Here is a 27,943-nt window from a genome sequence, read left to right on the forward strand (position 1 = left end):
TCAGCTTTGCCATAAAAGGAACACACAGACCACAGAAGCATTTCTATATAATAATGGGCAACATTAGAATAAAAATAGATATTAATAAATGCTAAATACTTGCCCTTCCTGTGATTTTTCCTTCTGAAAAATCAGTTCTAAATCTCTGAAAGAGAAAACATAATCACAACTTATGACAACAGACTGGTAAGGAAGATTTGCAGTTCAGTTCTTTCTATCCAAAACATGTAAAACCCCAACTTGATAACCTTGATATTAAAAAAATGTTACTGAAGATATAGTTTAAGGCTGTTCAATACAAAATGTGTGGAACTTCACTGAAAAACAAGATAAACACACGACTGCTTTGCTCTATATATGTGCTTAAAAAGACTAAACACTATCAAACATATCTGGATTTTCCAGACTTTCCATTAGAGAAAGTGAAAGTTTCACCGAATCAAGTTAACAGTCAATAAGAAAAAACAAACACTGTGGTCACAGAGACTCAAAACATTACTATCTGTACTGTAACATCACTGTTTAATTTTAAAAAAAAAAAAAAAAGAGGAGAAATTTAGCTTATTAACACGGAACTGTTCTTACCAATGCTTCTGTAAGAAGTTCTGTTCTGTGCTCTGTAGAAAATTTTAAAGTTTCTGACTTCTTTCCACTGCCTTTACGAAATGTGAGGTTGAATTCTGTTCCTTGTCCTTTCCCAACGGGACTGATGCTGCAAATGTCTCCATAAGGCCACTAACAAAAAGAAATTCTCTCAAATGATGCTATAATATGGTGAAATACAACACTGTTTTTCCTACTTTAATTTCACAATAACCGATTAAATTACAAAATAATACAGAGGTCTAGAAGGTGTCACATCTTATAGTAATTCTGTAACACAAATTCTTTTTAAGGTTTTCGGTTATCAGGGACAACAATTAAAAAATCCCATCTGTGTTCCAACTTTAATGATTACTGACATTAATCCAAAGCAATTAAAATACATACAAGTGAAAAGAAGTGAGGAATAAAATTTTATGATTACCTGCAGATCTGCTAAAACAACAAAAAGGAATCTGTAAAACATGCCTAATTTAGAATTAAAAATAAACTAGATTATAAATATGTTTACTTATCCATATTCAAGCTAGTCTTGCCTTTATAAACAGTAATCCTACTTCCATGACAAGTACTTTCCATTTACTGCACTGCAACTTCTGTATACCTTTATTACAATACTAATACCGCCTTTAGAACTATAATGAACTAATGTACCAATTTCACATAAAAGAGATGGCAATCAAAAGTAACATATCAAAAAGTTATACTCCTTAGAGCCTAGAAATAAACACATTCTTCACCACCCGCTTTTATTTATTTACTTTTGGTACCAGTACCAAGCATTATGTAAGCATATCAATCTCCTTCAAAGTTGACTTTTCTAACCTAAAGTACAGATTTCAAGAAAGGGAAATCATGGGTCATATCCTGGCTTTTAAAATTCAAATGGAGTTCAAAACATGCCTAACAGTTTCTAACATGATTACCTGATTTGTTACTTCTAAGGTATTGGGATTATACGTAGTAATCGCATGGGTTCCAACTGAAAAGACACGCTTATACCTACAAAGAAAGACAAGTACTTAAATTTAGTCTTAAATAAAAGAAACATTTTATAATAAAATATGATACTAACACAAAAAGAATATTTCAATAAACATAAAAATTTAACAATTAATACTAACTAAATAGAGCTTAGTTTTATATTCCCACATTTTTTGATGTTCTAAAGTGTTATCGGGGAGGGTGGGTGCCGTCTGGATACTGTTCACAGGTTCTGCTTTGCTCTCCATGCATAAATTCATAAACAGACATGAATGGGTAACAACTGAAAAGGGTACTGGGACAGTGGAATCAACAATTTTGTATGGGAAACTTAGGGAGATGTTTACTGTAGTCTGTCTGAAGCTGGGACAAAACTGAACAAGCAAGATGAAATGTGCAAAAGCTGCTAGAGCTCTATTCTCCTCTACCAGGAGAAATAACTGAAATTAATGAACTCTTGAAGAAAATCCAGAACTTGAACGAATTTTATCAAGAAGATGGTTGGCTGATCAAGATTACTCAGTAATCCTCAGAACTGGATGAAGTAATGAGTGAAGAAGCATATGAGAAAAACATAAAATCTACTGAGGACTGAAAATGGAACTCCTAAATAACCTAGTATAAAACAAAATGACCAAAAAAAGAAAGTATTATTGGTATTAAAACCCACCGACCAGGGTACCTGGGTGGCTCAGTCAGTAGAGTGCATTTGGCTCAGGTCATGATCTCACAGTTTGTGAGTTCGAGCCCCACATGGGGCTGTGCTGACAGCTCAGAGACTGAAGCCTGCTTCAGATTCTGTGTCTCCCTCTCTCTCTGCCCCTCCCGTTTGCACTCCATCTCTCTCTCTCAAAAATAAAGATTAAAAAAAAAACAAAACCCACCTACCACTCAGTTTACGTGAACCAGGGAGATCCTTAAGTAGAGAAATATGACCTATGCAAGCAAGCTTGTATTGACTTACTATACATGAAGTTAAAAAGATACCACCCGAGGATGCCAAGATTCTAAATGGGAAATTTTATTAAACAACAACAACACTGCACACTACTAATTCTTTCAAAATACACTTTCAACAAAACCATGATGCAAAGGAAGGAAAAGCTATGGCCTGTAACTGATCAGTCACAACAATATTCTGGAATCTTAATAATTTCTATTTAAGCAACTACCTATTATAGTTAAGTGTTGCAACTCTATAGAAGTAGGAAGCTTATACACAGGCAAGCCCCCAAGTTTCACTTCCCACTTTACTTCCTTCACTTTAAAGTATCATATCTAAGGAAAAAAATCACTTGGATATCAATAATCCTTTAGGATAGAGAGGAACTCATAATGATAAAGAACCTGAATAGAAAAACTTACTTAAAAATAAAGAATTAGTTCTTTAAAAATAAAATAAATACAGGGGCGCCTGGGCGGCTCAGTCGGTTAGGCGTCCAACTTAAGCTCAGGTCATTATCTTGTGGTTTGTGGGTTCAAGCCCCACGTCAGGCTCTGTGCTGACAATTCAGAGCCTGGAGCCTGCTTCAGATTCTGTGTCTCCCTCCCTCTCTGCCCTCCCCCGCTTGCACTCTGTCTCCAAAAATAAAAATGTTAAAAGTAAAATAAATACATAAAACATTAGCTAGTCTAAAAAAACAAAATTAAGAATGTAAGAATTCATAATCATACAGAAGACATAAAGATGTGTATAACTCTATGCAGATAACTTTGAAAATTATGAATAAACCAACCCCTATATAGAAGAGTTTGAGATAGCTGTAAACAATTACAACCTACAAAATAACCATGGCTCCAACAAGGAGATGAATGCTTTAAAGGAACAGATAAATACCATGCTTCTTAAACTGTTCCAGGAAACAGACTAAGGGAAGTTTCTAAATTCTTTTAGGGATACTAAAATCTGGTAAGACAACACACACATTAAAAAAAAAAAAAGATACACCAATCTATTTTTAAAATAAATATTAGCAATAGGGGTGCCTGGGTAGCTTAGTTGGTTGAAGCACTCGACTTCGGCTTAGGTCATGATTGATCTCACAGGTTGTGAGTGCAAGCCTCTCGCATCCGGCTCTCTGCTGTCAGCATAGAGCCTGCTTCAGATCCTCTGTCTCCCTCTCTCTCTGCCCCTCCCCAGCTCATGTGCATGATCTCAAGAATAAACATTAAAAAAATAAATAAGTATTAGAAAGAAGAATCAAGTAGCATATTAAAATAGCAGTATACTATGACCAAAGAAGGTTCATGTTAGGAAAACAGATTTCAATGTAAGAAAAATCTATTAATATGATTGGTCATATTTTATCTATTAGTATTTTAGTTAAGAGATTTTTAAATTACTAAAAATGGATGTTAAATACAATCAAATGCTTTTTTGATATTTATGGAGATCACAGTTTTCTGCTTTAAGCTACTAATACAGTAAAAAGACATACATACCTTAAATAGCAGCCATTATCAGACTCAACAGTAAAACACTAGAAGGATTTCCACTGAGATCGAGAGGGCTTTCACAATTTTTCTATTGCCTGTCTTTTTTTCTAATTAGTATATTATATAACAAAAATGATAGTTATTTCCATTTGGGAAAAAAAGAAAAAGATTTTATTGATCTTTACCATATATTTATTTACAAAGTATTGCCACGTTACAAATATCTTTTCCCTAATTTCACATGTCTAAAATGGAGTGGGATGGGCACCTGGGTGGCTCAGTCAGTTAAGTGTCCGGCTCTTGATTTCACCTCAGGCCATGACCTCACAGTTCTTGAGTTTGAGCTCCACATCTGGCTCCGTGCTAATAGTGCGGAGCCTGCTTGGGATTCTCTCTCTCCCTCTCTCTCTGCCCCTCCCTCACTCATGCTCTCTCTCCCTCTCTCTCAAAATAAATAAATAAACTTAAAAAATAAAGTAAAAGGGAGTGGGAAATGATCCAAAGAGAGACTACCTCCTAATATAAAAACATTCATTTGCTGCTTTCTAAAGCTGAGTGAGGATTGAGAGATTGGCGAAGTATATAAGGATTAACCTAAACAGCGAAAAAGTCTCAAAACTTCAGAGGCTTTAACAACTTATAAGAACAAAGAAATAAGATCTTATTAAACCACTATCTGCCTTAAAAGATTACCCAATGAAATCAAATGTATGATAGAAATGTGAATTCACAATTCTAACTTTCAGAATCATCTTGAGAGCCAAACATGCCAATTTTTATAGTCTTGAAGTGAAACTACAGAATTTCTTTATTTTACTTTGGGAGCAAAAGAAAGAACTAAAGAAGAATTAAATGCCTGAAATGTTTCCAATGTCAACTCGTGTTGTCACATTCAACACCAGCTAGGAAGATATTCTTTTCAATCATGTACTAATTTCCTCCACACAACCAAACCCCTTTTGACATCTTTCTCATTAACTTTGTTGTCTAGATCAGTGCCATGCGAAAGAACTTTCCAAGAAAATGGAAACGTTCTTTATCTACGCTAATGAGGCAACCATGAGCCACATGTAGCTATTAAGCACCTGAAATGTAGCTAATGCAAATGAATTTTACATTTATATGTGATTAAATTTAAACAGCCACAGGTGGTTAGTGACTGCCATATGGCAGAGAGCACATTCTAGATACTTCAGCAAAAGGATCCTGGAGTTAAGTGTCATTAGGCCCAAAGCACTGTTATGACTAGCAAACTCAGAGCTATCTTTCAGATAAATACTGATCTCTACAGCCTCCATAAGAAAAAAGTTACAAGGAAACAGATTTCTCTTTCATTCTTCTCTCTTCCCCTTCTCTTATTCCATGAGTGCTCCCCCTGCTTCAGTCCTCTATAATGGCTGCTGCACTTCCTTTAAGTATAGAACAAATACTTCTAGGTCATTAAAAACACCTTAATAAGCAGCCCTAAACCTTCAAAGATTACCTATAAAGCCTCCATGGATATCAGATTTAGAAATTAAAATCTGAATGATCTCACATGTATGGTATGTTAGTCACAGTACTTGCAAACTTAAGATTTTTTTCCTATCTTTTACTAAGTCATTAGTACCCTAAGTCATGAAGAATAGACAAAGATCCCCTAAGTTCAGGGAGGTACAGGTCTTCATTGTCTTGGAAACTAACTTCTCACATAAGACCCAGGACTGCATACAGCACATGCTCAGTGTTTACCAAATAGCTAAATAGGCCAATCCATCTAATAATAAACATGCATTCAAATCTATGACCTAATTTACTCTTGCCTTTAAAACAGAATAGCAACTACTTTCACACCAGGTTTTACTCATTTCATAACCACTATAATATCAGGAAATGACTAAGGTCTTTATTTTTATGAAAGAAAATATTCCCATTTTACTTGCTATCTGCAAAAAATACCATTTATAAATTATAACTTAATTTGCTATTCTTATGGGTTTAAGATGAATTTGTTGGCTAATTCCTTGAAATTATTATAAAGCTCCTATAAAAAGTTATATAAAATCAAATAAAAAAAGGAATAAAGACTAAAATAAAATGTATGAGAAATTTATGAAAGATGCCATATGTATATGAAGAAATGTGAAAGCAAACATCTTTTCCCCCAATTGAGAAATTAATATTCATTATTGATTTTCTTTACTGCACTTGTTTCCATTTTATTCAGGAAGTGAAGGTATACACATCATTAAATGTCTATAGGGAATAGGCATTTTTTCCCCTCAAGTTTTCATAACTCATTTATTCTAATAGGACAGCTTAATAATAAATATAATTTACATTACCCATTAACTCTAATGTTATTTAGAATCAAGAAATTGATGCTATTCAAATAAATAAAAACATGTTTGAGGCAAGTGCCTTATCTATGGTTCTTTTTGCTCCCATAACTGTTGGTGATAAAAATAAAAACAAGTAAAAAGGTGCTAATGACCATGCTGACTGGAGACAAGAAAGATAATCTGTAACAAAGAAAGACCACCGAAGCAGAAGTTAGGGATGTAATCTGGTTTTGGATTGGACAGGTGATGTTCAGGTTTTTTTTAACAGACTAAACTTATATTAACTTACATTAAAATAAACACTCCTGTATTACTTAACTCCTGCAGATTAAAATGTTATTCCATTCTTAAACATCCTAGTCCTTATAAATATTGCTTTCCTCTTTGAATAACTTTTTAGAACATGATTTTTTCCCTAGGGCAAGTTTTTTCTTAGGAAAAAAAACCTGTTAGATCAGATACTGTATTAAGTATTACCATGGATTGCCCAAATATTAAATGAGCACAAATCAGTGCTGTGTACAAGGACATGGCAGTGAATGAGGGAGTCAGCCCCTCAAAGACCCAGTTTCCTCCCAATATTTTATGTATTATTAACTAATTCAGACATCTGAAATGAACTGCAAAGTAGTTAAGAGCTAAGATACTTGTCATTGTTTCAAAGTTAATTCCAGACTTGAATACTCCTAGCTGGCATGTATCACTTTTGTGTAAAATTTAGGCATTTTAGGCAAACTGTGTAAAAATTAGGCATATACAATAGTGTCAACAGAAAGAGACTGCAAAAATACTGGCCACCATCACAATACTCTTCTGCACAAAAATTTGTTATCATTCAACTCTCTCAAAATAGAGAAAATTCAACGGTACTTTGTTTTAGTAGAGAAAAAGCTTATGTTTACTATAAAATAATGGTTGTCAAATTTCTCGAGTTCATAAAACCTTTGTGTATTACTTTTAAAGTTAAGATCTTCGGGGCACCTGGGTGGCTCAGTCGGCTAAGCGACCAACTTCGGCTCAGGTCATGATCTCATGGTTTGTGGGTTCGGACCTTGCTCTCTGCCCCTCCCCCACTCATGCTCTGTCTCTGTCTCAGAAATAAACAAACAAACATAAAGATCTTCAATCCTTTCAGTAGATAGCCTATGCAATGTGCCTCAAATAAGCCAAACGGATCTAATCAGAGTTGGAAGACAGACTTTATGTTTTGGAGCCTAGTCCCCATAACATACAGCTTGAACATTTACAGTACTCTGGGCAAAGTTGGCTAGTTTTAATTGTTCATTACTCGTGCAAGGGAACTAACTAACTAACCTTCCTTAAAAGTAATTCTATTTCGCGGTGCCTGTGTGACTCAGTCTGTTAAGTGGCTGACTCGATCTCAGCTCAGGTCTTGATCTCAGGGTCATGAGTTCAAGCCCAGCATTGTGTTCCACGCTGGGCATGGAGCCTACTTAAAAAAAAAAGAAAAAAAAAAGTAATTCTATTTATTTTCCTGTACTGCAGATACTGCCCATTGTTCCTTAGAATTAAGCCAATATAGACTTCCCCACAAATTTCACCCTCTGGTCCAAGTTCTGTCTTTCAGCTTCACAAAGGTATAATAATTTTTGTGCCAACCAGACTTTCACTTTGAATCCTCTTCCTAAGCTGAACACCCTAGTTCCTTTGACCATTTTAAAATAAGTTTTGGCTACCAATTTCTAGGAAGCCATTAGGACACAGAACATAGGGTTTTTCCTTTTATTATCAAAAGCTTGAAAATCCAGTTAATTGAATTAGAATTTTAGTTCATCAAATAGTGAAACTAAGGATAACTGAAATACAACGTTTCTCAAAGAGTTAGGAGATCAATGTTAAGCACTGCTACAGGAGGCACTACAGTTTAACAGTTAAAGCCCACCAATTCTGGAGCCACACTGCCTGAGTTCGAACACTGTCTGCATTATTCACTTTCTATGCATCCTCTGATAATCTGCTTAACCTAAGCTTCAGTTTCTCTATCTGAAAGATGTGGACAGTATATATACCTATCTCATAATATGAGAAGTAAAAGAATCCGTGTGGAGTACTTGTCACTTGCTGTTTATAATTGATAAATATTAGCTATTTTAACATTTATTCTTGAGAGATAGAAAGATACAGCATGAGCAGGGGAGGGGCAGAGAGAGGGGGAGACCCAGAATCTGAAGCAGGCTCCAGGCTCTGAGCTGTCAGCACAGAGCCCAATGCAGGGCTCAAACTCGTAAACAGAGATCATGAACTGAGCCAAGTTCAGACATTTAACCGACGAAGCCACCCAGGCGCCCCAATGTTAGCTATTCTTATTGTTATTATTCTGTTAAATAACAGGGAGGAGGGGCTCAAAACTCCAGTAGAGTCACTGAATTAGTTATAATTAGTATCATTATGTTTCCAGTAACCATGACTGCTAAATTCATAATACATAGAACAAAAATAACAGGCAAAGTGATCATTCCTATGCCTATATTACCAGTATACTCCGATTCTGGTCAAACTCCACCTGTAAGATTAAGTTCACATGAGATGGCTCATTCATATCAGAAGCTGTACTCCTCAGAAAAGAGCGAGAGGGAATGTCTCTGCAAAACCTATCCCAATAACTAAGAAACTATCCCATTTCTTTCAGAGGAAATAAAGGGCATCCCATGAAATGTAAAGATTTACATTTCATGATACAAGGTATTTTTTCCATTTCAGATAGAGCTATTTTTTTTAAATACTTTAATTTTTAGAGCAGTTTTAGGTTCACAGAAAGATTAAGCAGAAGGTACAGAGATTTCCCAAGTACTTCCTGTCCCTACCCATGCACAGCCTCTCTTGTTATCAACATCCTCCACCCACAGGAGTGGGTATATTTGTTACAATTGCTGAACCTACACTGAAACATCATTATCAACCCAAGTCCAGTTTACATTAGGGTTCCCTCTTGGTTTGTACATTCTATGGGTCTGATGAATGCATATGGCACGTATCCACCATTACAGCATCATACAGAGTAGTTTCACGGCCCTAAAAACCCTCTGTGCTCCACCTTTTATCCCTCCTTACCCCCTAAACCTTAACAGCCACTCATCTTTTTACTGTCTCCAAAAATCTGTCTTTACTGCAATGTCATACAGTTAGAATTCAACAGCATACAACCTTTTCAGACTGGCTTCTTTCACTTAAGTTTCTTCATGTCTTTCTTGGCTTGATGGCTGATTTCATTTTAGCACTGAATAATATTCATTGTCTGCATATACTACCGTTTATCCATCCTTTCACTTAGCAAAGGACATCTTGGTTATTTCCAATTTCTGATAATTATGAATAAAACTGCTAGGAACATCTGTGTGCAGGCTTTTGTGTGGACATGTTTTCAACTCTTTTGAGTAAATACTACAGAGTGTGATTGCTGGATCATATGGTAAGAGAATGCGGAGTTTTTTGGAGCATTTAGTCCACTGACTTTAGAGTGAGTACTGAAAGATATGAATTTATTGCCATCATGTTGCTTGTAGAGTTGGAGTTTCTGGTGGTGTTCTCTGGTCCTTTCTAATCTTTGTTGCTTTTGATATTCATTCATGTATTCATTCATCTTTTCTCCCCTCAGAGAGTTCCCCTTAAAATTTCTTGCAGGGCTGGTTTAGTGGTCACAAACTCCTTTAATTTTTGTTTGTCTGGGCAACTTTTTATCTCTCCTTCTGTTTTCAATGACAGCCTTGCTGGATAAAGAATTCTTGGCTGCATATTTTTCTGATTCAACACATTGAATATATCCTGCCACTCTTTTCTGGTCTGCCAAATTTCTGTGGATAGGTCTGCTGCAAACCTGATCTGTATTCCCTTGTAGGCTAAGGACTTCTTTTCCCTTGCTGCTTTCATGATTCTCTCCTTGCCTGAGTATTTTGTGATAAGCCTTGCTGATGGTCGGTTTTTGTTGAATCTAATGGGAGTCCTCTGTGCTTCCTGGATTTTGATGTCTGTGTCTTTCCCCAGATTAGGAAAGTTTTCCGCTATGATTTGTTCACATAACCCTTCTACCCCTATTTCTCTCTCTTACTCTTCTGGGACCCCTATAATTCTGATGTTGTTCTTTTTAACGAGTCACTGATTTCTCAAATTCTTAAATAGTGCTCTTTTGTCTTAATCTCCCACTTTTTTTCTGCTTCATTATTCTCTATAAGTTTGTCCTCTATATCGCTGATTCTCTGTTCTGCCTCAGCCATCCTTGCGGCCGCAGCACCCATTTGAGATTGCAGCTCACTTACAGCATTTTTTATCTCATCCTGACTAGCTTTTACTTCTTTTATCTCCGCAGAAAGAGATTCTAATCTATTTTCAACTCCAGCTAGTATTCTTATTATTGTGATTCTAAATTCTGGTTCAGACATCTTGCTTGTATCTGTGTTGGTTAAGTCCCTGGCTGTTGTTTCTTCCTGTTCTTTTGGGGTGAATTCCTTCGTTTCGTCATTTTGAAGGGAGAAAAGGAATTTATAAGGTAGGAAATATTAAAATTTAAAAAAATTAAAATTAAAAAAATATTAAAATTTAAAAATTAAACACACACACACACAAAATAATCGAATAAATGATGTTAGATCCTAGGTGTGTTTTGGTCTGGGTGTTGAAAGTGGCTTGACAGATTAGAGAAAAAAGGGAGAAAAAAGAAAAAAAAGAAAAAAAAGAAAAAGGAAATCATCTGAAAATTTGAAAAAATGAATACACTAAAGCAGACGAAAATGAAATGATGGAAGTAAAACAATTTGAAAAAATTTACACAACAGTAAAAAATATAGAAAAAAATTAAAGAAAAATATTTTTAATAAAATTTAAAATAAAAATGAAGTTTTTCTGTATTCAAGAAAAAGAAAACAAAAAAGAGAAAAAAAAAAGAAAGAAAGAAAATTGAATAGTTGGACCAGGTAATAGACTGAAATACAACTGAAATTACTCCGTTTTCCCCTAAAAGTCAAACTATGAAGCGCTTTATAGTCCATAAGCTAAGCAAGTGGTGAGACTTGTGTTCTTGAAGAGGGAGGTTGGCTCAGTTAGGCAGGGCTTAGTGTAAAGGCTCCATTCTCCACTAGATGGCGCTGCTAGCCTTCCGGGGTGGATTGTTGTGGCACTTGTAGGTGCGTATATGCATGCTGAGGAGCGGTGAAAATGGGGTCACCCAGATACCCAGTCTCTAGTATCGGAACTCTGTTCTCCCTGATTAGCAATCACCTATCCTTCATCTTCAGCTTCCGTCCACTCGCCGTTTCCACGCCGTCCATGACCAGGTCCCAGGCAGCACCTCCCTCCTGAGTTTTGTCTCAGATGCGGCTGCCTTCCCCAGCCCCCCACTTCTGAGGGACTGCAGCTTTGACCCGCTCCACCCCTCTGTGAAGGGTCTCACTGAGCAACCACCGGGTGCCAGCCCGCCCCAGAAAAGGTTCACGAGACTGTAGCAGCAGCGTCTCAGGGATTATGAAAATCACAACACACATCTGGTTTCACCCCCAACGACCTTGTTCCAGCACCAGCGAATATGGCCGTTCTCTGGGGTCTGCTGGGCCCAGGTGGCCTTACAGCCTCTACCAAATGTCCTTACAGCAGTGGAACCGCTTCTCCCCATGTGGCCCGAGAACCTCCCAAAGAGGATTTGGAGTTTTTTAAGAAACCATCAAACGGTCTTCCAAAGTGGCTGCACCATTTTGCATTCCCACCAGCACTGGATGAGAGTTCCCTTTGCTTCATATCCTCACCAGCATTTGGTGTTCAGTGCTCTGGATTTTGGCCAATCCATAGTTTTATAGTGGTATCTCTACATTTGCATTTCCCTGACTTATGATATGAAGCATTTTTTCGTATGTTTATCTGCCAACTGTATATCTCTTTGGTGAGATCTCTATTAAGTCTTTGGTTCATTTTTTTAATTAGGTTGTTTTCTTACTGTTGAATTTTAAGGATTCTTTGTGTATTTTGGATAATAGTCCTTTTTTAAATGTCTTCTACAAATATTTTCTCCCAGCTTGTCTTCACATTCTCTTGACAGGGTTTTTCACAAAGCAGAAACTTTTAATTTTAATGAAACCCAGCTTATCAATTCATTTTTTTGAATGTATTGTCACATCTTTAGTGTTGTATCTAAAAAGTCATCACCAAACACAAGAGTCATCTAGATTTTCTCCCATGTTATCTTCTAAGAGTTCTGTGTTTCACATTTAGGTCAGTGATACATTTTGGGTTAATTTTTGTGAGACGTATAAAGTGTGTACTTAGATCCTTCCCCTCCCCCTCCTTTTTGCATGTCCATGTCCAGGTGAATAGCATCATTTGTCAAAAAGAGTATCTTCTGCTCCTTGAAGCTAGCTTTTAATGCAACACTGTGTGTAAAATATGAAAATCTTATAAAGCAGATACATTCCTATTTGCACTTCTGGGTGAAAAATGTTCAAATCCCAGATTAATATTAAGCACAAAGAATTATATGAAGAATACACAAAAAGTGTTCAGGATGAACTCATCTGAGGTTTAGAGACTGGCAGCATCAAGAGCCAGGATCAATAAATCAAGGGAAAAAACACTCAGGATTTCTAGGATGATCAGAGTTGGTGACATATGTTAATACCAGGCAGCTAAAGAGTACCTCTTCTTTTCTAGGATTCCAATTTCTACACATAAGGTATCAGAAATTTGTGATCTTCACTTCGAGTCGCCTTTCCTATTTCCTGTATCTAGTCACTGCACTGACTGTATATGAATGTCATAAGGATCTGCCATTTAATCTCATGGACTGATTACCATATATCCCAATGTATTAAAATCCCTTTCAGATACTAAAATGCCACCCTTAAATTCAGAGCATTTGCTACAATTAATATATGCAAATATCAAAGTGACCCAGAAGTAAATGCCCACGTTTTACTTGTGATTTCCATCCAGAAAAAACAAAGAACTATATTCTGAATATCACCCTCAAGTTTCCCAAAGTGAAACCGCACTTCTGCTTTAACTGAAACATATGTATCTTCCTTCCTATCGGAAATGATGTGCTTAGGCCAAAAAGGAAACTTTGCTCTTTCATGAAAGTGCTTTTTACTCCTGAAAGCTACTCCCTCTTCCTGCTCCTTCCAGAGCAAGCATAGAATTATGTACTTTCCAAGTGGGAAAATGACAAGTGTAGGAGAAAAGGTTACTTTGCTAGCCAGGAAGACTATACTGAGTGAACAGACCTGAAGTGGTAACAACATGAGTAGTGGCTGCAAAATGAAACACATGAAAACTATTACAAAGGTAACATGAAACGGGAACAAGGGAAATATGTTAAGAAGTAAAGATGGTAATTTAGGCATATCTTAAGAAAGAAAAGGGGCGCCTGGGTGGCTCAGTCGGTTGAGCGGCTGACTTCGGCTCAGGTCACGATCTCGTAGTCCGTGAGTTCGAGTCCCGCGTCAGGCTCTGTGCTGACAGCTCAGAGCCTGGAGCCTGTTTCAGATTCTGTGTCTCCCTCTCTCTGACCCTCCCCCGTTCATGCTCTGTCTCTCTCTGTCTCAAAAATAAACATTAAAAAAAATAAATAAAAAAAAAAAGGAAAAATATTTATTCATCTTTACTGCTTACGGCTGCCTTTTTTGTAAAACTGACTAGCTGACTCTAAAATTCATATGGAAATGCAAGAGACCCAGAATAGCCAAATGTTGTAAGTAAAAAAAGTTGGGACCTGAAACTTCCTAGTTTTAAAATTTAATACAAAGCCACGGTAATCAAGACAGTATAGTGTTGGCATAAGGACAAGCATATAGATTAACAGAACAAAACTGGCAATTCATAAATAAACCTTTACATTTATGGCCAATTATTTTTGACAAGAGTGCCAAAACAATTCAATGAGGAAAGAATAATCTCTTCAACAAATGATGCTGGGACAACTGGATATCTACATGCAAAAGAATGAAGTTGGATCCCTTTTTCACATTATATACAAAAATTAACCCAAAATCAATGCTATAAAATTCTTAGGATATAGGATATGTCTTTGAGACATGGGTTAAATAATGGCTTCTTAGGACAACAAAAGCACAAACAGCAAAAGAAAAAGATAAACTGGATCTCATCAAAATCAAAACACTGTGCTTCAGTGGATGACTATCAAGAAAGTGAAAAGACAACCCACAAAATGAGAGAAAATACCTGCAAGTCATGTATCTGATAGCAACTTGTATTCAGAACATATAATGAGCATTTATAACCCAATTAAAATGGGTTTGGATTTGAAAAGACATCTTATGAAAGATATACAAATGGCCAACAAACATGCAAAAAAGGTATTCAATACTTTAGTCATCAGGGAAATGCAAATTAAAACCCTAACAAGAGGGGCGCCTGGGTGGCTCAGTTGGTTGAGCATCTGAGACTCTTGATTTTGGCTCAGATCATGATCCCAGGGTCAGGGGATCAAGCCCTGTGTCAGGTTCCATGCTAAGCATGGAGCCTGCTTAAGATTTTCTCTTTCCCCCTCCTCTACTCCTCCTTTGTGCACATGCATGCATGCACACACGCTTTCCTCTAAAATAAAAATTAAAAACCTTAAAAAGTAAATTAAAAAAATAAAACCACAACAAGACACCAGTTCTCCATTAGGATTGCTAAAATAAAAAAAAGACAATGACGAATGTCAGTGAGGAAGTGGAGAAACTGGATTCCTTATACACTGATAAAATTGTAAAATGTTTCAGCCACTTTGGAAAAGCTTGGCTGTTCCTCAAAAAGTTAAATACAGAATTACCATATAACTCCATATAACTCCATACAACACCAATTCCACTCCTAGGTATGTACCCAAGAGAACAGGAAATACACATTCACCCATAAGGTTACACATAAACATTTATAGCAGCATTATCCATAACAGTAAAAAAGTAGAAACAAAACAAATGTCTATCAACTGATGAATGGATAAACAAAATGTGATAAATCCATACAATTGGCACAAAAAAAAAAAAAGGAATGAACTACTCACACAAGTTACAATATGGATGAACCTTGAAAATATTATGCTAAGTGAAAAACAAAAGAAAATATTATGCTAAGTGAAAGAAGAGAGTCACAAAAGACCACATAATTTATGATGCTATTCATGTAACATATGCCAAATAAGCAAATCCTATGACAGAAAGTAGATTAGTGGCTGCCAGATGCTGGAAAGATGGGAAAAGAGGAGCAACTGCTAATTATTACAGAAGATTTTTGGGGAGGTGATGAAAGTGTTCTAAAAATGGTTAGTGGTGATGGTTCACAACTCTATTAAATATACTAAAAACCGTGGAGTGGTACACTTTATTTTTATTAAGTATTTATTTTTGAGAGAGAGAGAGAGAGAGAGAGAGAGAATGAGAGCACACAAGAGAGCGGAGAGGGAGAGGGAGAGGGAGAGGGAGAGGGAGAGGGAGAGGGAGAGGGAGAGGGAGAGGGAGAGGGAGAGGGAGAGAGGGAGAGGGAGAGGGAGAGGGAGAGGGAGAGGGAGAGGGAGAGGGAGAGGGAGAGGGAGAGGGAGAGGGAGAGGGAGAGGGAGAGGGAGAGGGAGAGGGAGAGGGAGAGGGAGAGGGAGAGGGAGAGGGAGAGGAGAGAGATCCCACAAACCATGAGATCATGACCTGACGCTTAACCGACTGAGCCACCCAGGTACCCCTGAATGAGTACACTTTAAAAAGCTGAATTTTATGTTATGTAAATTATATCTTAATAAAACTGTTATAAAAACAAAGTTTCAAGGTGTCAATGATGGAAGCAAGGAAATGTACTGACAACACATAAACAGTTCTCCAAATTATTACAAAAGAAAAAAAAAATATCTTAAGTCTTAGTCACAACTTTCCTAGAACATCAAAAAAAGTTTTTTCCAGATGATCACATTTACTGACAAGCAAAGCAAGAAGTATTACAGTAAGCTTGTTCTTTAGAATACATCAGTATGGTATAATTGTATTAAAAATAGAAGTTATATTATGATGACCAGAGCAATCTACCACTTGAGGAAAAAATAAAATCATCCCAATATACAATTTTTTTAGGGCTAATTCAAAGAATTAAAGAGACTCACACTACCTTGGATATCTCAATTTTCTACCTTTGCTCAATGAAATTAAATGAAGAGAAAATTTCAAGACAGATATTCTACAAGTGTAACCGTTATGCTCCCTAATTTAGGAGTTCCTACAATTGAATTACTAAAAGGAAACAAAATTAAACATTCTAATCTTTCAAAATTAGTCAGTTTGCTAATGCAAACCAGAAACACTACAGAATCACATGTTGCACCACTCTAAGTTACTACATTACCTAAAAAATGAAAAGTTCAGAAAAAGAACTAAGGGTATTGGCTTTGTGAACATGGCACGTTTTATCTGAGGCCTGATTTGAAATAACGTGGTCACTTATTCGTCACAGTGTGGGACACTCATTATACTTATTACTACTTAAAAGGGCTAGAGAGGAAACTTTTTTGGTGATGGTCAACAGGTGCCATTCACTGAATACTCAATTTATTTAAGTCATAATTTTAAAACCTTCACACCCTCCATGTCACTTCATTTAATCCTTACAGCAATGTGAGGGGTAGGAATTACCACTCATTTCACAAAAAAGAAACACAAACATCAACATCTTGGTTTGACCAGGCAAGCTACTAAAAAATGTCACTGCCTCTCAAGGAAAAGGTAAGATCAAATCCAATTTTCAAAATTCATTATAGGCCTAAAGAAAGGTTACAAAAAGCACTACTAGCATATTCTCTCTTGACAGTCAAATGGACATGAAAACAGAGCGATCACACACAGGCTATAAAGTTGTGAAGCTAATACTCTGCCACTACCATATAATTAACTGACAGCATCTAAGGAGGTAGATAGATGGTCTGTTTTCCTTTTAACTGGTACTTTTAATTCTTAACAACTTCTTCCCAACACAGAAGCAGAAAACCAGATATGTCAAGAGAAAAAAAGAACAATAATGTATTCTAAGTGTAGCATTTGCATTTAAAATATGCACATATATTTTTCAGAAGAGAAGGACTAAATGGCATAACTGAGCTGTGTGGTACTACTCAAGATATTGAAAGTTATGTTTAAAATGATACTTCATAGATGCACCGAAAAATAAAACCAACAGAAATACTTACTTTCCTCTCCATGAATGTTTTGTTGTGTAGAAACATGCCAAATCCTTATTTTCCCTAATCATGTTCATTTTGTGCTGAAACCTAGAAGATAAAAATATGGCTGAATTTAGTACGGTTATCCCTCGAGTTTTTCCTGAATCTCACATACCATACTGTCAAAGCCTGCCATATAGTACTAATTTTAAGGCACAACTTATTCTACAAGTCCATAAGGTTTAAAGGGACAGGTACTGGTCTGTTCCCCTCTCTGTCACACACTTTAGCACACCATATTGTGACTGTCTGTCTGCTCCCCTCCACTACACTTGGTTTCTTAAGGACAAAAATTGCCCTCAACATCCCAAGAATAGAGAATCTAATAAAAAATGTTAAAGTAAATGAATCTTTAAATCTCACATTACCAAACAATGCCTTGGCACAATACAAGCACCTAAAAATGTTTGCCAGGTGTCCAATCAATTCCAAAAAGTTTTTGCTGAGCTAAGTGCCAGCCATTCTGCTATCATTGTCACTTTAAAGGAGACCCACTCTAAATACGATTTTAGTTAAAAATAACATTTTCATTAAAGAAGTTATCCATGTCCATAGTAAAAACAAAAAAAAAAACCTAAAGTGCTCACAAAGTAAATCCTAGCATCCAAAGCTAATCATCCTAGCCTCCCTTCTTCTAATTAGAATAGGGTTTTTTAAACAAAATTGTGATTGTCAATTGTACTGCGTAAGCCTGTTTTCACACAATATTAACCTTCTTCTATGGAATTAAAATTTTTAAAGTCTACATGCTATTCCATTGTATGAATATAGTATAACAATGCTACTCAAAGTGTAACTGCAAACATCAAGCCAAGTACAGAAACTGACAGTTAAGGGTTTAGAAACTTTTATAGCAATTCGGTATGTGGACTCCTCTGGCTGAAGAGTTACATAGACCAAATAGTTCAGGACTCTCAAACTTGTGTGATAAACCACACGGTAATAGCTTCCTACCAGCCATATGCACAGGGACCATGTTACATGCAATATTTAAAAATTAGTTTATTGACTATAACCCAGAAGTATATAAAATCCAGACTCTACTTATTTCATGAGAAAATTTAAATTTAGCTAATTGTACAGGATAAGTCGGTAGAATTGTTAACTAATGAAAGGCTGATAAATTTTGAAAATGCTACATAATTTGCTTCATACTGCATAAAAGTTAAAAATGAACATGGTCAGGCACCTCGATGGCTTGGTCAGGTCAGTTAAGCGTCTGGCTCTTGATTTTGGCTCTGGTCATGATCTCAGTTTGTGGGTTTGAGCTCCATGTCGGGCTCTGAGCTGACAGTGGGGAGCCTGTAGGATTCTCCCTCCCTCTCTCTCTGCTCCCCTCTGCTTGCTCTTTCTCAAAATAAATAAATAAACTTTAAAAAAAAAATGAATATGGTCATTTATTTCATCTTTTGTGACTTGACTATCTCTCCTTACCTTTAATTAGAAATGCATTTTTAAAAAAAATTAAAAATACTGGATACATACCAAAGTGTCAATGCACACTGAATCATTAGAATCATGGTTCACTTCAACTCCCTTTATATCTTTATACACTGGTCTAATGTTTTGTTTTGTTTTTTTTAATCAGCAAGTATTATTTTCATAATTTTAACAAAACCGTTTTCATTCAAAAACATTTTTGCAATAGCTTTTTGAGATACAATTCACACACCATAAAACTCACCCTTTTTAAGTGTACAAGTCAGGGGTTTTTAGTATATTCAGAGTTCTACAACCAAGGCTGTTTTTAGAACATTTTTATCACCCCAAAAAGAAACCCTGTTAGCAGTTAGCAGTCACTCCTCATTTCCACTCACTCCCAGCACCTGGCAACCACTAATCTACCTTTTGTCACTATGACTTTGCCTATTTTAAACATCTCATATAATTGTAACCATACAAAATGCAGTCTCCGTGACTGCCTTCTTTCATCTAGCATGACATTTTCAAAGTTCATCCACATTCTGGCATGGATTAGTTTCCTTCTATTGTAGAGATATACCACATTTTGTTTATTCATCAGTTGATGGACAGTTGTGTTGTTTCTACTTTTTGACTATTATGAATCATGCTGCTATGAACATTTGTATGAACAGTTTTTTCTCTTGAGTACATATACCTGCAGGGCAAAAACATTTTAAAAGACACCTCTATTTTGAAACTGCTTTCTTCATTCCTACTACTTGCTTTTGTATTAGCAAACTGGCAAGGTCCTCTACATTCTATGTAGGACACTCTGCCTCTAGATACCTATATGGCTCACACCTCCTTCAAATCTGTGTGCTAATGTCAGTTTTGTTTGTTTGTTTGTTTGTTTTTTTAAGAGAGAGAGGGTGTGCACACCTGCCTGCAAGCAGGGCAGGGGCAGAAGGAGAGGAAGGGAGAGAGAGAAAAATCTCAAGCAAGCTCCACACCCAGCGCAGGGCTCTATCTCATGACCATGAGGATCATGACCAGAATTGAAATCAAGAGTCGGATGCTCAACTGACTGAGCCACCCAGGCGCCCCAGATGTCAATTCTATAATAAAGCCTACCCTAACCATCCTGTTATAAATTATAATCATTCTCCTCATTTCACACTTTAAATCCTTCTGATTCCTGTTCATTTTTCCTCTATGGCAACTTTAATAGTCTAATATGCAACTTATTAAATTTATTATTTAATCCTGCTACCATATCCAGACAGAAGCGTTTTTGTGTGTTAAGCTCATTATACACACACACACACACACACACACACATATACACACACACACATGTGTGTGTATATATGTATATATATGTGTGTGTGTGTGTGTGTGTGTGTATATATATATATATATATATGTATGTATGTATATATATATATATATATAAAAACCTCAGAGCCTATAAGAGTGCCTGACACAAAACAGGTTCTCATTAAGTATTTGAGTGAATGAATGACATACAGCAACCCCGTGGGAAACTCTGATATCCATTTCAAGTTGATGTTCTAACAAGTACTCCTAAATAAAGTTTTGCCAAACCTGCAAAAGCATCAACTCATGCTCTGAGGAATCAGAGAATCACAAGTAACAGCAAGGTTAGGGAAACCTTTACTGTTACCAGAGAGGAAATTACAGTCAACTGACATCTTCCTACTAGTGTGTATGGAGACAGCTAAATATAGTCCTGACAGTTGGTGTGTTTTGTTGGTTTTTTCCTGCATCGTGTATCTGGGATGAAACAGCCAACGAAGACTTAGTAAACCAGCAAACATTTCCTCAGCCTTCTAAATCATTTGCAGTAAATGATACTGATGAAAAGAAACTCAGATAGGATCTCCGATAAAGTGCCAAAATAGTGAAAAATACAGGTCTAGAGATATTCTCTTTCCCTTATATACTATGACTGAAGACTGGAATAAGGAAATAAAGAAGACAAAAAAGATGATGGCTGATATTAAAGAGTGGAGTTTGGATTCCTAGAGTCATAAGTTAAGATATCTGAATGTCAGACTCTGTACCAAGGGCCTACCTTAGGAAAAGTGGCAAAAGAAAATGTATTTGAGTGAAGGGTGACTGATATCATTAAGGGACTTTAAATTTAAAATGGAAGTGAGAGAAAAATAATAGACTTTAAAATGATAACCCCCAATGCCTGGGTGGCTCAGTTGGTTAAGCATCCAACTTTGGCTCAAGTCAAGATCTCATGATTTGTGAAATCGAACCTTGCATCGGGCTCTGTGCTGGCAGCTTGGAGCCTCAAGCCTGGAGCCTGCTTCGGATTCTGTGTCTCCCTCACTCTCTGCCCCTCCCCCATTCTTTCTTTCTCTCTCAAAAATAAACACTAAAAAAATTTTAATGAAAGGGTGCCTAGGTGGCTCAGTAAGTTGAGCACCCAACTTTGGCTCAAGTCATGATCTCATGGCTCATGAGTTTGAGCCTCACGTGGGGCTCTGTGCTGACAGCTTGGGGCCTGGAGCCTGGGGCCTGGAGCCTGGAGCCTGGAGCCTGGAGCCTAGAGCCTAGAGCCTAGAGCCTGCTTTGAATTCTGTGTATGTCTCTCTCTCTGTGCCTCCCCCACTCGTGCTCTGTCTCTCAAAAATAAATAAAAACATAAAAATTTTTAATTTAATAAAAAAAAAATGACAGCCCCCCCACCAAAAAAACTCAGAGCATAACCCAGAAAAAAAAAAAAAAAAAACAAGCAACAAAAAAACCTTAAGAATGATTTCATAAGTATTGCTGACTTGGGGGCAAATATGTAACTCAAACAGATCTTTTAGGAGAGGAATTAAAACAAGTTTACATCAAGAAGGTTTACCTACAACTTTCTGGAGACATATGAACTTGATAGTGATGAAAGTGATGAGATACCTAAGTAGCCAACTCAATCCAGAGAGTTCTTAGGTTAGGATAGATAAAAGGAAAAAGGGAGAGAAGACCTAACATATTAAAAGTAAACTACTGGAAGATATACAAATGGCCAACAGGTATATGAAAAGATGTTCAATGTCACTATCAGAGAAATGCAACTCAAAAGCATGAGATTTAAACTCACACCTGTTACAATGGCTATTATCAGAACAAACTCCAAAGACAATTTTAGCAAGGATGTAAAGAAACTGAACTTTTATACACTGTTGGTGGAAATTTAAAATGGTGTAGGCAGTATGAAAAATAGTATGGAAGTTTCTAAAAAATTAAAAACAGAACTACCAAAGGATCCATGATTCAAACTTCCAGGTATTTATCCAAAAGAACTGAAATTAAAATTAGCATCTTGAAGAGCCAACACTCCCATGTTCATTGTAGCATTACTTGTAAAAGCCAAGATGTGGAAACAACCTCAAGTCTATCAACAGGTGAATGGATTAAGAAAATGTGGCATACACAAACAATGGGATATTATTCAGCCTTGAAAAAGAAGGAAATCCTGCAATATATGACATGAGTGAATTCTGGGGGACATTATGCTAAGTGAAGTCAGTCACAGCAGGACAAATACTGCATGACTCCACGCAGTATCATGAGTTATCTAAACTAGTCAAATTCTTAGACACAACCAGGAAATGGGAGTGTGGGAGAAATGGGGAGGTGCTAATCAACAGGTATAAAGTTTCAGTTATGCGAGATAATTAAATTCTAGAGATCTGCTGTACAGCATGGTGCCTACAGTTAACAATACAGTACCATACACTTAGAAACCTGTTATGAGGACAGATCTCATGTTAAGTGTTCTTACCACGATAAAATTTAAGAAAATTTTAAACTATTGATCACCTGACCTGACAGAAGAAATACTGATGTAGGTAACTATGCTGACAGAAAAATACAATGTAAGATTTTAAAAGTACTCATCTCTCTGGACGTCAGAAGTTCCTATGGCCAAAATCAGCACACCAGACCATTATCTCTAATATTTTAGGAAGCAGTAAGTGATAACTGCTTTAATCCTGAATAACAACCACCAAAAAAGGCTAGTAAAATGAAGTGCCCTTTATAAAAGATAATTACTCTCTCTAAAAAGCTTGCTTTAGCCATGTTAAATATATATATAGGCAGAGGTATATCTGAGAGGTAAGACAGGGAGGAGACACTCACCTAAGTAGCCAAGTCAACCCCAGAAATAATGGAATAATTCAATGCTATTTATTACTAGTGTCTGCATAGCCTCATAATGGAAATCAGGATAATGCTTTTTTGAGCCCTTAGTAAAGATTATACTGAAATTGGGGAGGCATGGTGACCCTAATAAAAAGATTTAGAACACGTCCTGAAATTATGCAAAACCTGGGTTTACTGCGTATTCCTTATGCTTTAGTGAGCCAGGCCCTATGCATTTATCTACCTCATTTTGTCCTCTACCATGGTACAGGTAGGATGATCCCCATTTTATTGACAAGAAAACTGAGTTAGAGAATTTATATCACTTCCCCAAGGTCACACAGCTGGTAAGTAAATAAGTAGTTAGGCCAGACTTTGGACTCAATCTGCTTAACTCTACACTCCATGTATTTAACCTCAATAATAATACCTTCCCTCAAGTTTAGGAAATCAAAATAAATTCATTCTGACCATGTAACTACAGATTTATCATTTGACAGCACATTCCAGGATTAACTTAGAACGAGTTCCAATTATTATCTTCACACAATTTCAAACAATAAAACAAACTACCATACTCAACACAGGACAAAATAAATAAAAGAAAAAGGAAGGCTCCAAGGCTGAAATACTCTACCATCTAAAAATAAACTTTCAAAAATTTCTGCCTATAGATAAGCTTTAAAAAAACTTTTTAAACAAAGGGTTCAAGACGAACATAAGATAACAGAAATCTGCTACCAATATATGATTCCACGATAGTCTTTAAGGAGCTCAAAAATATTCTTTTAACGAACACTGAACTTTTAAAATAGCCAGATTAGGGGCACCTGGGTGGCTCAGCCGGTTGGGCGTCTGACTTCAGCTCAGGTCATATTCTCATGGTTCTTGGTTTGAGCCCCGTGTTGGGCTCTGTGCTGACAGCTCAGAGCCTGGAGCCTGCTTCAGATTCTGTGTCTCCCTCTCTCTGGCTCGCTCTCTCTCCCTCTCTCTCTCTCTCAAATAAATAAACATTAAAAAAAATATATAGCCAGATTAATGAGATCTGAGGCTAGGACCTACTTTCCAACAGCATAATATTAATCTCCAAATTTTCAAGTCAATCTATTTTATATTCTCCATAAAGCCTCAATCACTTTGTGACACAGTCATTTCATCTAATGAAGGCAACTGGTCTGGAAACAGCACTCTTTCAGACCATGAGAATACTTCTAGACGCACAGATAACTCATTAGTAGACAATGGCAATACACAAATATCAGGAAAATGCAGAAGAAACGGGATAAGAAATTCTGTATTATGTATCATTCAAAGTGAGACTTGGAACACCTTCAAGAGAACCACTAGAAAATGAGTGAGTGCAAGTCTTGGGGTCTTCCAAGTAGTGTTCAAGTGATGATTTAATCTGGTAACACAACCTTCAAATACTTCCCTGTAGCACAGATACCAGACCACAATCAACATAACTAATGGCTAGCACAAGCTACATTAATATACACACTAGTTTTTTTTTTTAATGTTTTTTAATATTTATTTTTGAGAGAGATAGAGTGTGCACTGTGCGCACCGAGCAGGGGTGGGGCAGAAAGAAAGGGAGACACAGAATCAGAAGCAGGCTCCAGGCTCTGAGCTGCCAGCACAGAGCCTGACAGGGGACTTGAGCCAACTAGCTGCAAGATCATGACCTGAGCCAAAAAGCTGAAGGTTTAACGGACTGAGCCACCCAGGCACCCCTGTATACACACTAGTTTTAATACTTAATCTATCACCAAGGTAAGTAAGGGTGGTGAATTTTTAAAATACTACTTATGGCTAAAGACATATTAGTAATAACTGCCATTTACAGGCTGCATAACTTTGAAAAAAGCTTCCTAACTTCTCGGAATCAAGGTTCATCTATGAAAGGGAGAGAAAAGCATCGTTAACAAAGAGCTTTAGTGCAGACTAAATTAGATAACTCAAATAAAGGGGAGAATGTGATGGCTGGCTCAGAATAAGCACTCAAAAATATTAACTGCAATCATAATAGTTATTACTGTACTTTAAATAAATAGTACTGTACTAGATATGAAATATTTATCTTTCTAGAATTCTCTCTCTTTCAGGCTTCCAGGGTCCTGTATCTCTTAAGGTGTTATTAAATTACTTGATCCTAAGTCTTTTCTCTATTAATTTCAATCCTTGTACTATTTAATATATATTACCAACAAATATCAGTTGGAATTGTTATTTTCAAAAGTACAGTGTTTTACTGTCTTAATCAATTAGTATTCACCCGCCCATTCAAAATTAACTACAGCAACAGGGACACCTGGGTGGCTCAGTCAGTTGAGCATCTGACTCTTGACTTTGGCTCAAGTCATGATCCCAGGGAGATGGGATGGAGCCCTTTGTGGGCCTCAGCACTGAGCCTGGAGCCTGCATTAGATTCTCTCTCCTTCTGTCCCTCCCCCATTTGCACATGTGCACACATGCTCTCGTTCTCAAATTTAAAAAAAAAAAAGTTTTTTTAAGGAATATATATTTCTTAATCTGGATGGAATATGAGGGTGTCATTTTATTATCCATTGTTATTTTACTCTTCCAATTTATCTTACCTAAAAGGGTTTTTAAAAAAGAAAAAAATATATGACAGGTCCAGATAATCATGATAGATGAATTTTTTTTTTTTTTTTACTTTTTTTAAAAATTTATTTTTGAGAGACAGGGTATGAGCAGGGGAGGGGCAGAGAGAGAGGGAGACACAGATGGGAGGTGGGTGGGCTCGAACCCACCAACCAAAAGATCATGACATGAGCTGAAGTCAACACTTAACTGAGACAGGCACCCCACGATAGATGAAATTTTTAAAAATTACGTAAGCCAACTATAACCTAACATTTAGCTTTTCTTTATTGCAACTTTAGTCCTATAAAATACTACCATTTTGCAAGTCAATGATACTTACTACATTATAAATACCCCCTCCTTCTTAGACATTTGGAATTTCATCGGTTAGAAATTTTAGATGAAACCAACATAATATTTTTATTTTTAAACTATTTTTTAAATATTTATTTTTAGAGAGAGAAAGAGAAAGAGAGCACGCACACACGTAGGGGAAGGGCAGAGAGATAGGGAGACAAGAGGATCCAAAGCAGGCTCTACACTGACAGCAGAGAGCCTACTGCGAGGCTCGAACTCACAAACCACGAAATCGTGACCCAAGCCGAAGTCCAACACTTAACCAACTCTTGATTTCAGCTCAGGTCATGATCTCATGGGTTCATGGGTTTGAGTCCCGCATCAGATTCCCTACAGAGCCTGTTGGGGATTCTCTGTCCCTCTCTCCTCTACCCCTCCCCTTCCCTCCCCCCACCATCACTCAAAATGAATAAAAACTTAAAAAAAATAAATTTATGTTTGATACTTACAAGTTAACTATGATTTAAGAAACTTTTGGAAAAAAGAACTTCACTCCCTAAAAATAATTTATGCTGCATTTAATATTTACATATTTCTCCATTAATATTTACAGATTCTTTAATAAGCTCTAAAAGTGGTTCTAAAATTATTGCTCACAGGCAAAAACTCATAAGCAACCATAATTCCCATTAATAGTCATGAAAATCTGCAACAATTTTTGTTTATTTACTTTTGAGAGAGCGTGCATGGGAGGGACAGAGAGAGGGCGACCGAAGATCAGAAGTGGACTCTGTGCTGAGAAGAGAGCCAGATGCAGGCTCAAACTCACAAAAGATGAGATCATGACCTGAGCCAAAGCCAGATGCTTAACTGACTGAATCACCCAAGCCCCCCAAAATCTGCAACATTTCTAATATCAAGTCCCTCAAGCATCAACCAGGTAATAGCAGTAACAGTCACTTATAGGCACATTCTCTAAACAGCATTGAGGTATCCAACTAAGAACATGTAAAAAATTGTTAGATGAGATCTTGGTAGCAGCTGCATCATCAGCACTTGCTACCCTGCCAGTTGCTGAGATGCTACTCAAGTTAGCAAGAATATATTGTTCAAACCAATTATTGCTTAAATTTCATCTCCTTCATTCCTGCAATAGTGTCCCTCTTCAAATTCTTAAAGACCTACCCTTTTTTTGATGAGAAAACACAAGCTTCCATTTCCTTTGTAACTTAATCACATTGGAAGCGGCTCCAATGTTTGCAAGTTGGCTTCACCTGTTTTCATTCCAAATCTTAATATTACACCACCAACAGAGCTTTTTTGCAATTTTGCATTTTGTTATTTTGAGAGAAGTGTTCTTCCAGGGGTTAAAAAGTCAAATTCAGGACAACACGGGCATTTTGGCTAGATTCACCCTATTCATGAGTTCCCTTGCTTCATGCTTTCCAACAACATCTAATGTTCTTAACATTCTCTAATTTATTACTGGCAGCAAAAACTGGCAATCCATTTAAGATCATTTATGAATAAAATAAGATCTTTCAGAAGATACAACTGTGACACAAAACCACAGGATCTGACAGTCTACACTGAGCAGGAGCCTACATCAAATTGATACTAAGAACAAAGAGCAGGTTAAACCGCCTGGATACCACAGCACCCAAGCAGACAGATTACAGCCAAGCTAGAAGCAAAAGAATTTGCACACATAGCAAAATTAAACGTTATGTGCAAGTCTTAAGTAAAAACAGAGACTTCATTTAGCCAGACATGTATGAGTATACTCAGAAAAATAGTTGTGCCTTGACTTCATATGGAGTTACATCCTGATAAGCCCATAATGTGCTGAAAACGCATTTAATACAGCTAACTTACCGAACATCATAGCTTAGCCTAGCCTACCTTACATGTACTCAGAACACTT

At 36.7% G+C, this 27,943-nt stretch overlaps 1 protein-coding gene across 2 annotated transcripts in view; it reads right to left on the minus strand.

Moving 5' to 3' along the window:
- The window catches only part of DNAJC13 (DnaJ heat shock protein family (Hsp40) member C13), a 124,875-nt gene that overhangs the window by 87,955 nt on the left and 8,977 nt on the right, over positions 1-27,943 (minus strand). For both annotated transcript variants that reach the window (XM_042956644.1, XM_007087386.2), the window contains exons 2-5: positions 17,512-17,592; positions 1,530-1,605; positions 586-735; positions 104-145 (exon numbers count right to left, since the gene is read on the minus strand). In XM_042956644.1, coding sequence (XP_042812578.1) covers positions 104-145; positions 586-735; positions 1,530-1,605; positions 17,512-17,579 — 336 coding nt within the window. In that variant the 5' untranslated portion in view covers positions 17,580-17,592. The remainder of the gene's footprint in view (positions 1-103; positions 146-585; positions 736-1,529; positions 1,606-17,511; positions 17,593-27,943) is intronic.

The sequence above is a fragment of the Panthera tigris genome, chromosome C2 (genome assembly GCF_018350195.1).
Source record: "Panthera tigris isolate Pti1 chromosome C2, P.tigris_Pti1_mat1.1, whole genome shotgun sequence".
Taxonomy (NCBI): domain Eukaryota; kingdom Metazoa; phylum Chordata; class Mammalia; order Carnivora; family Felidae; genus Panthera; species Panthera tigris.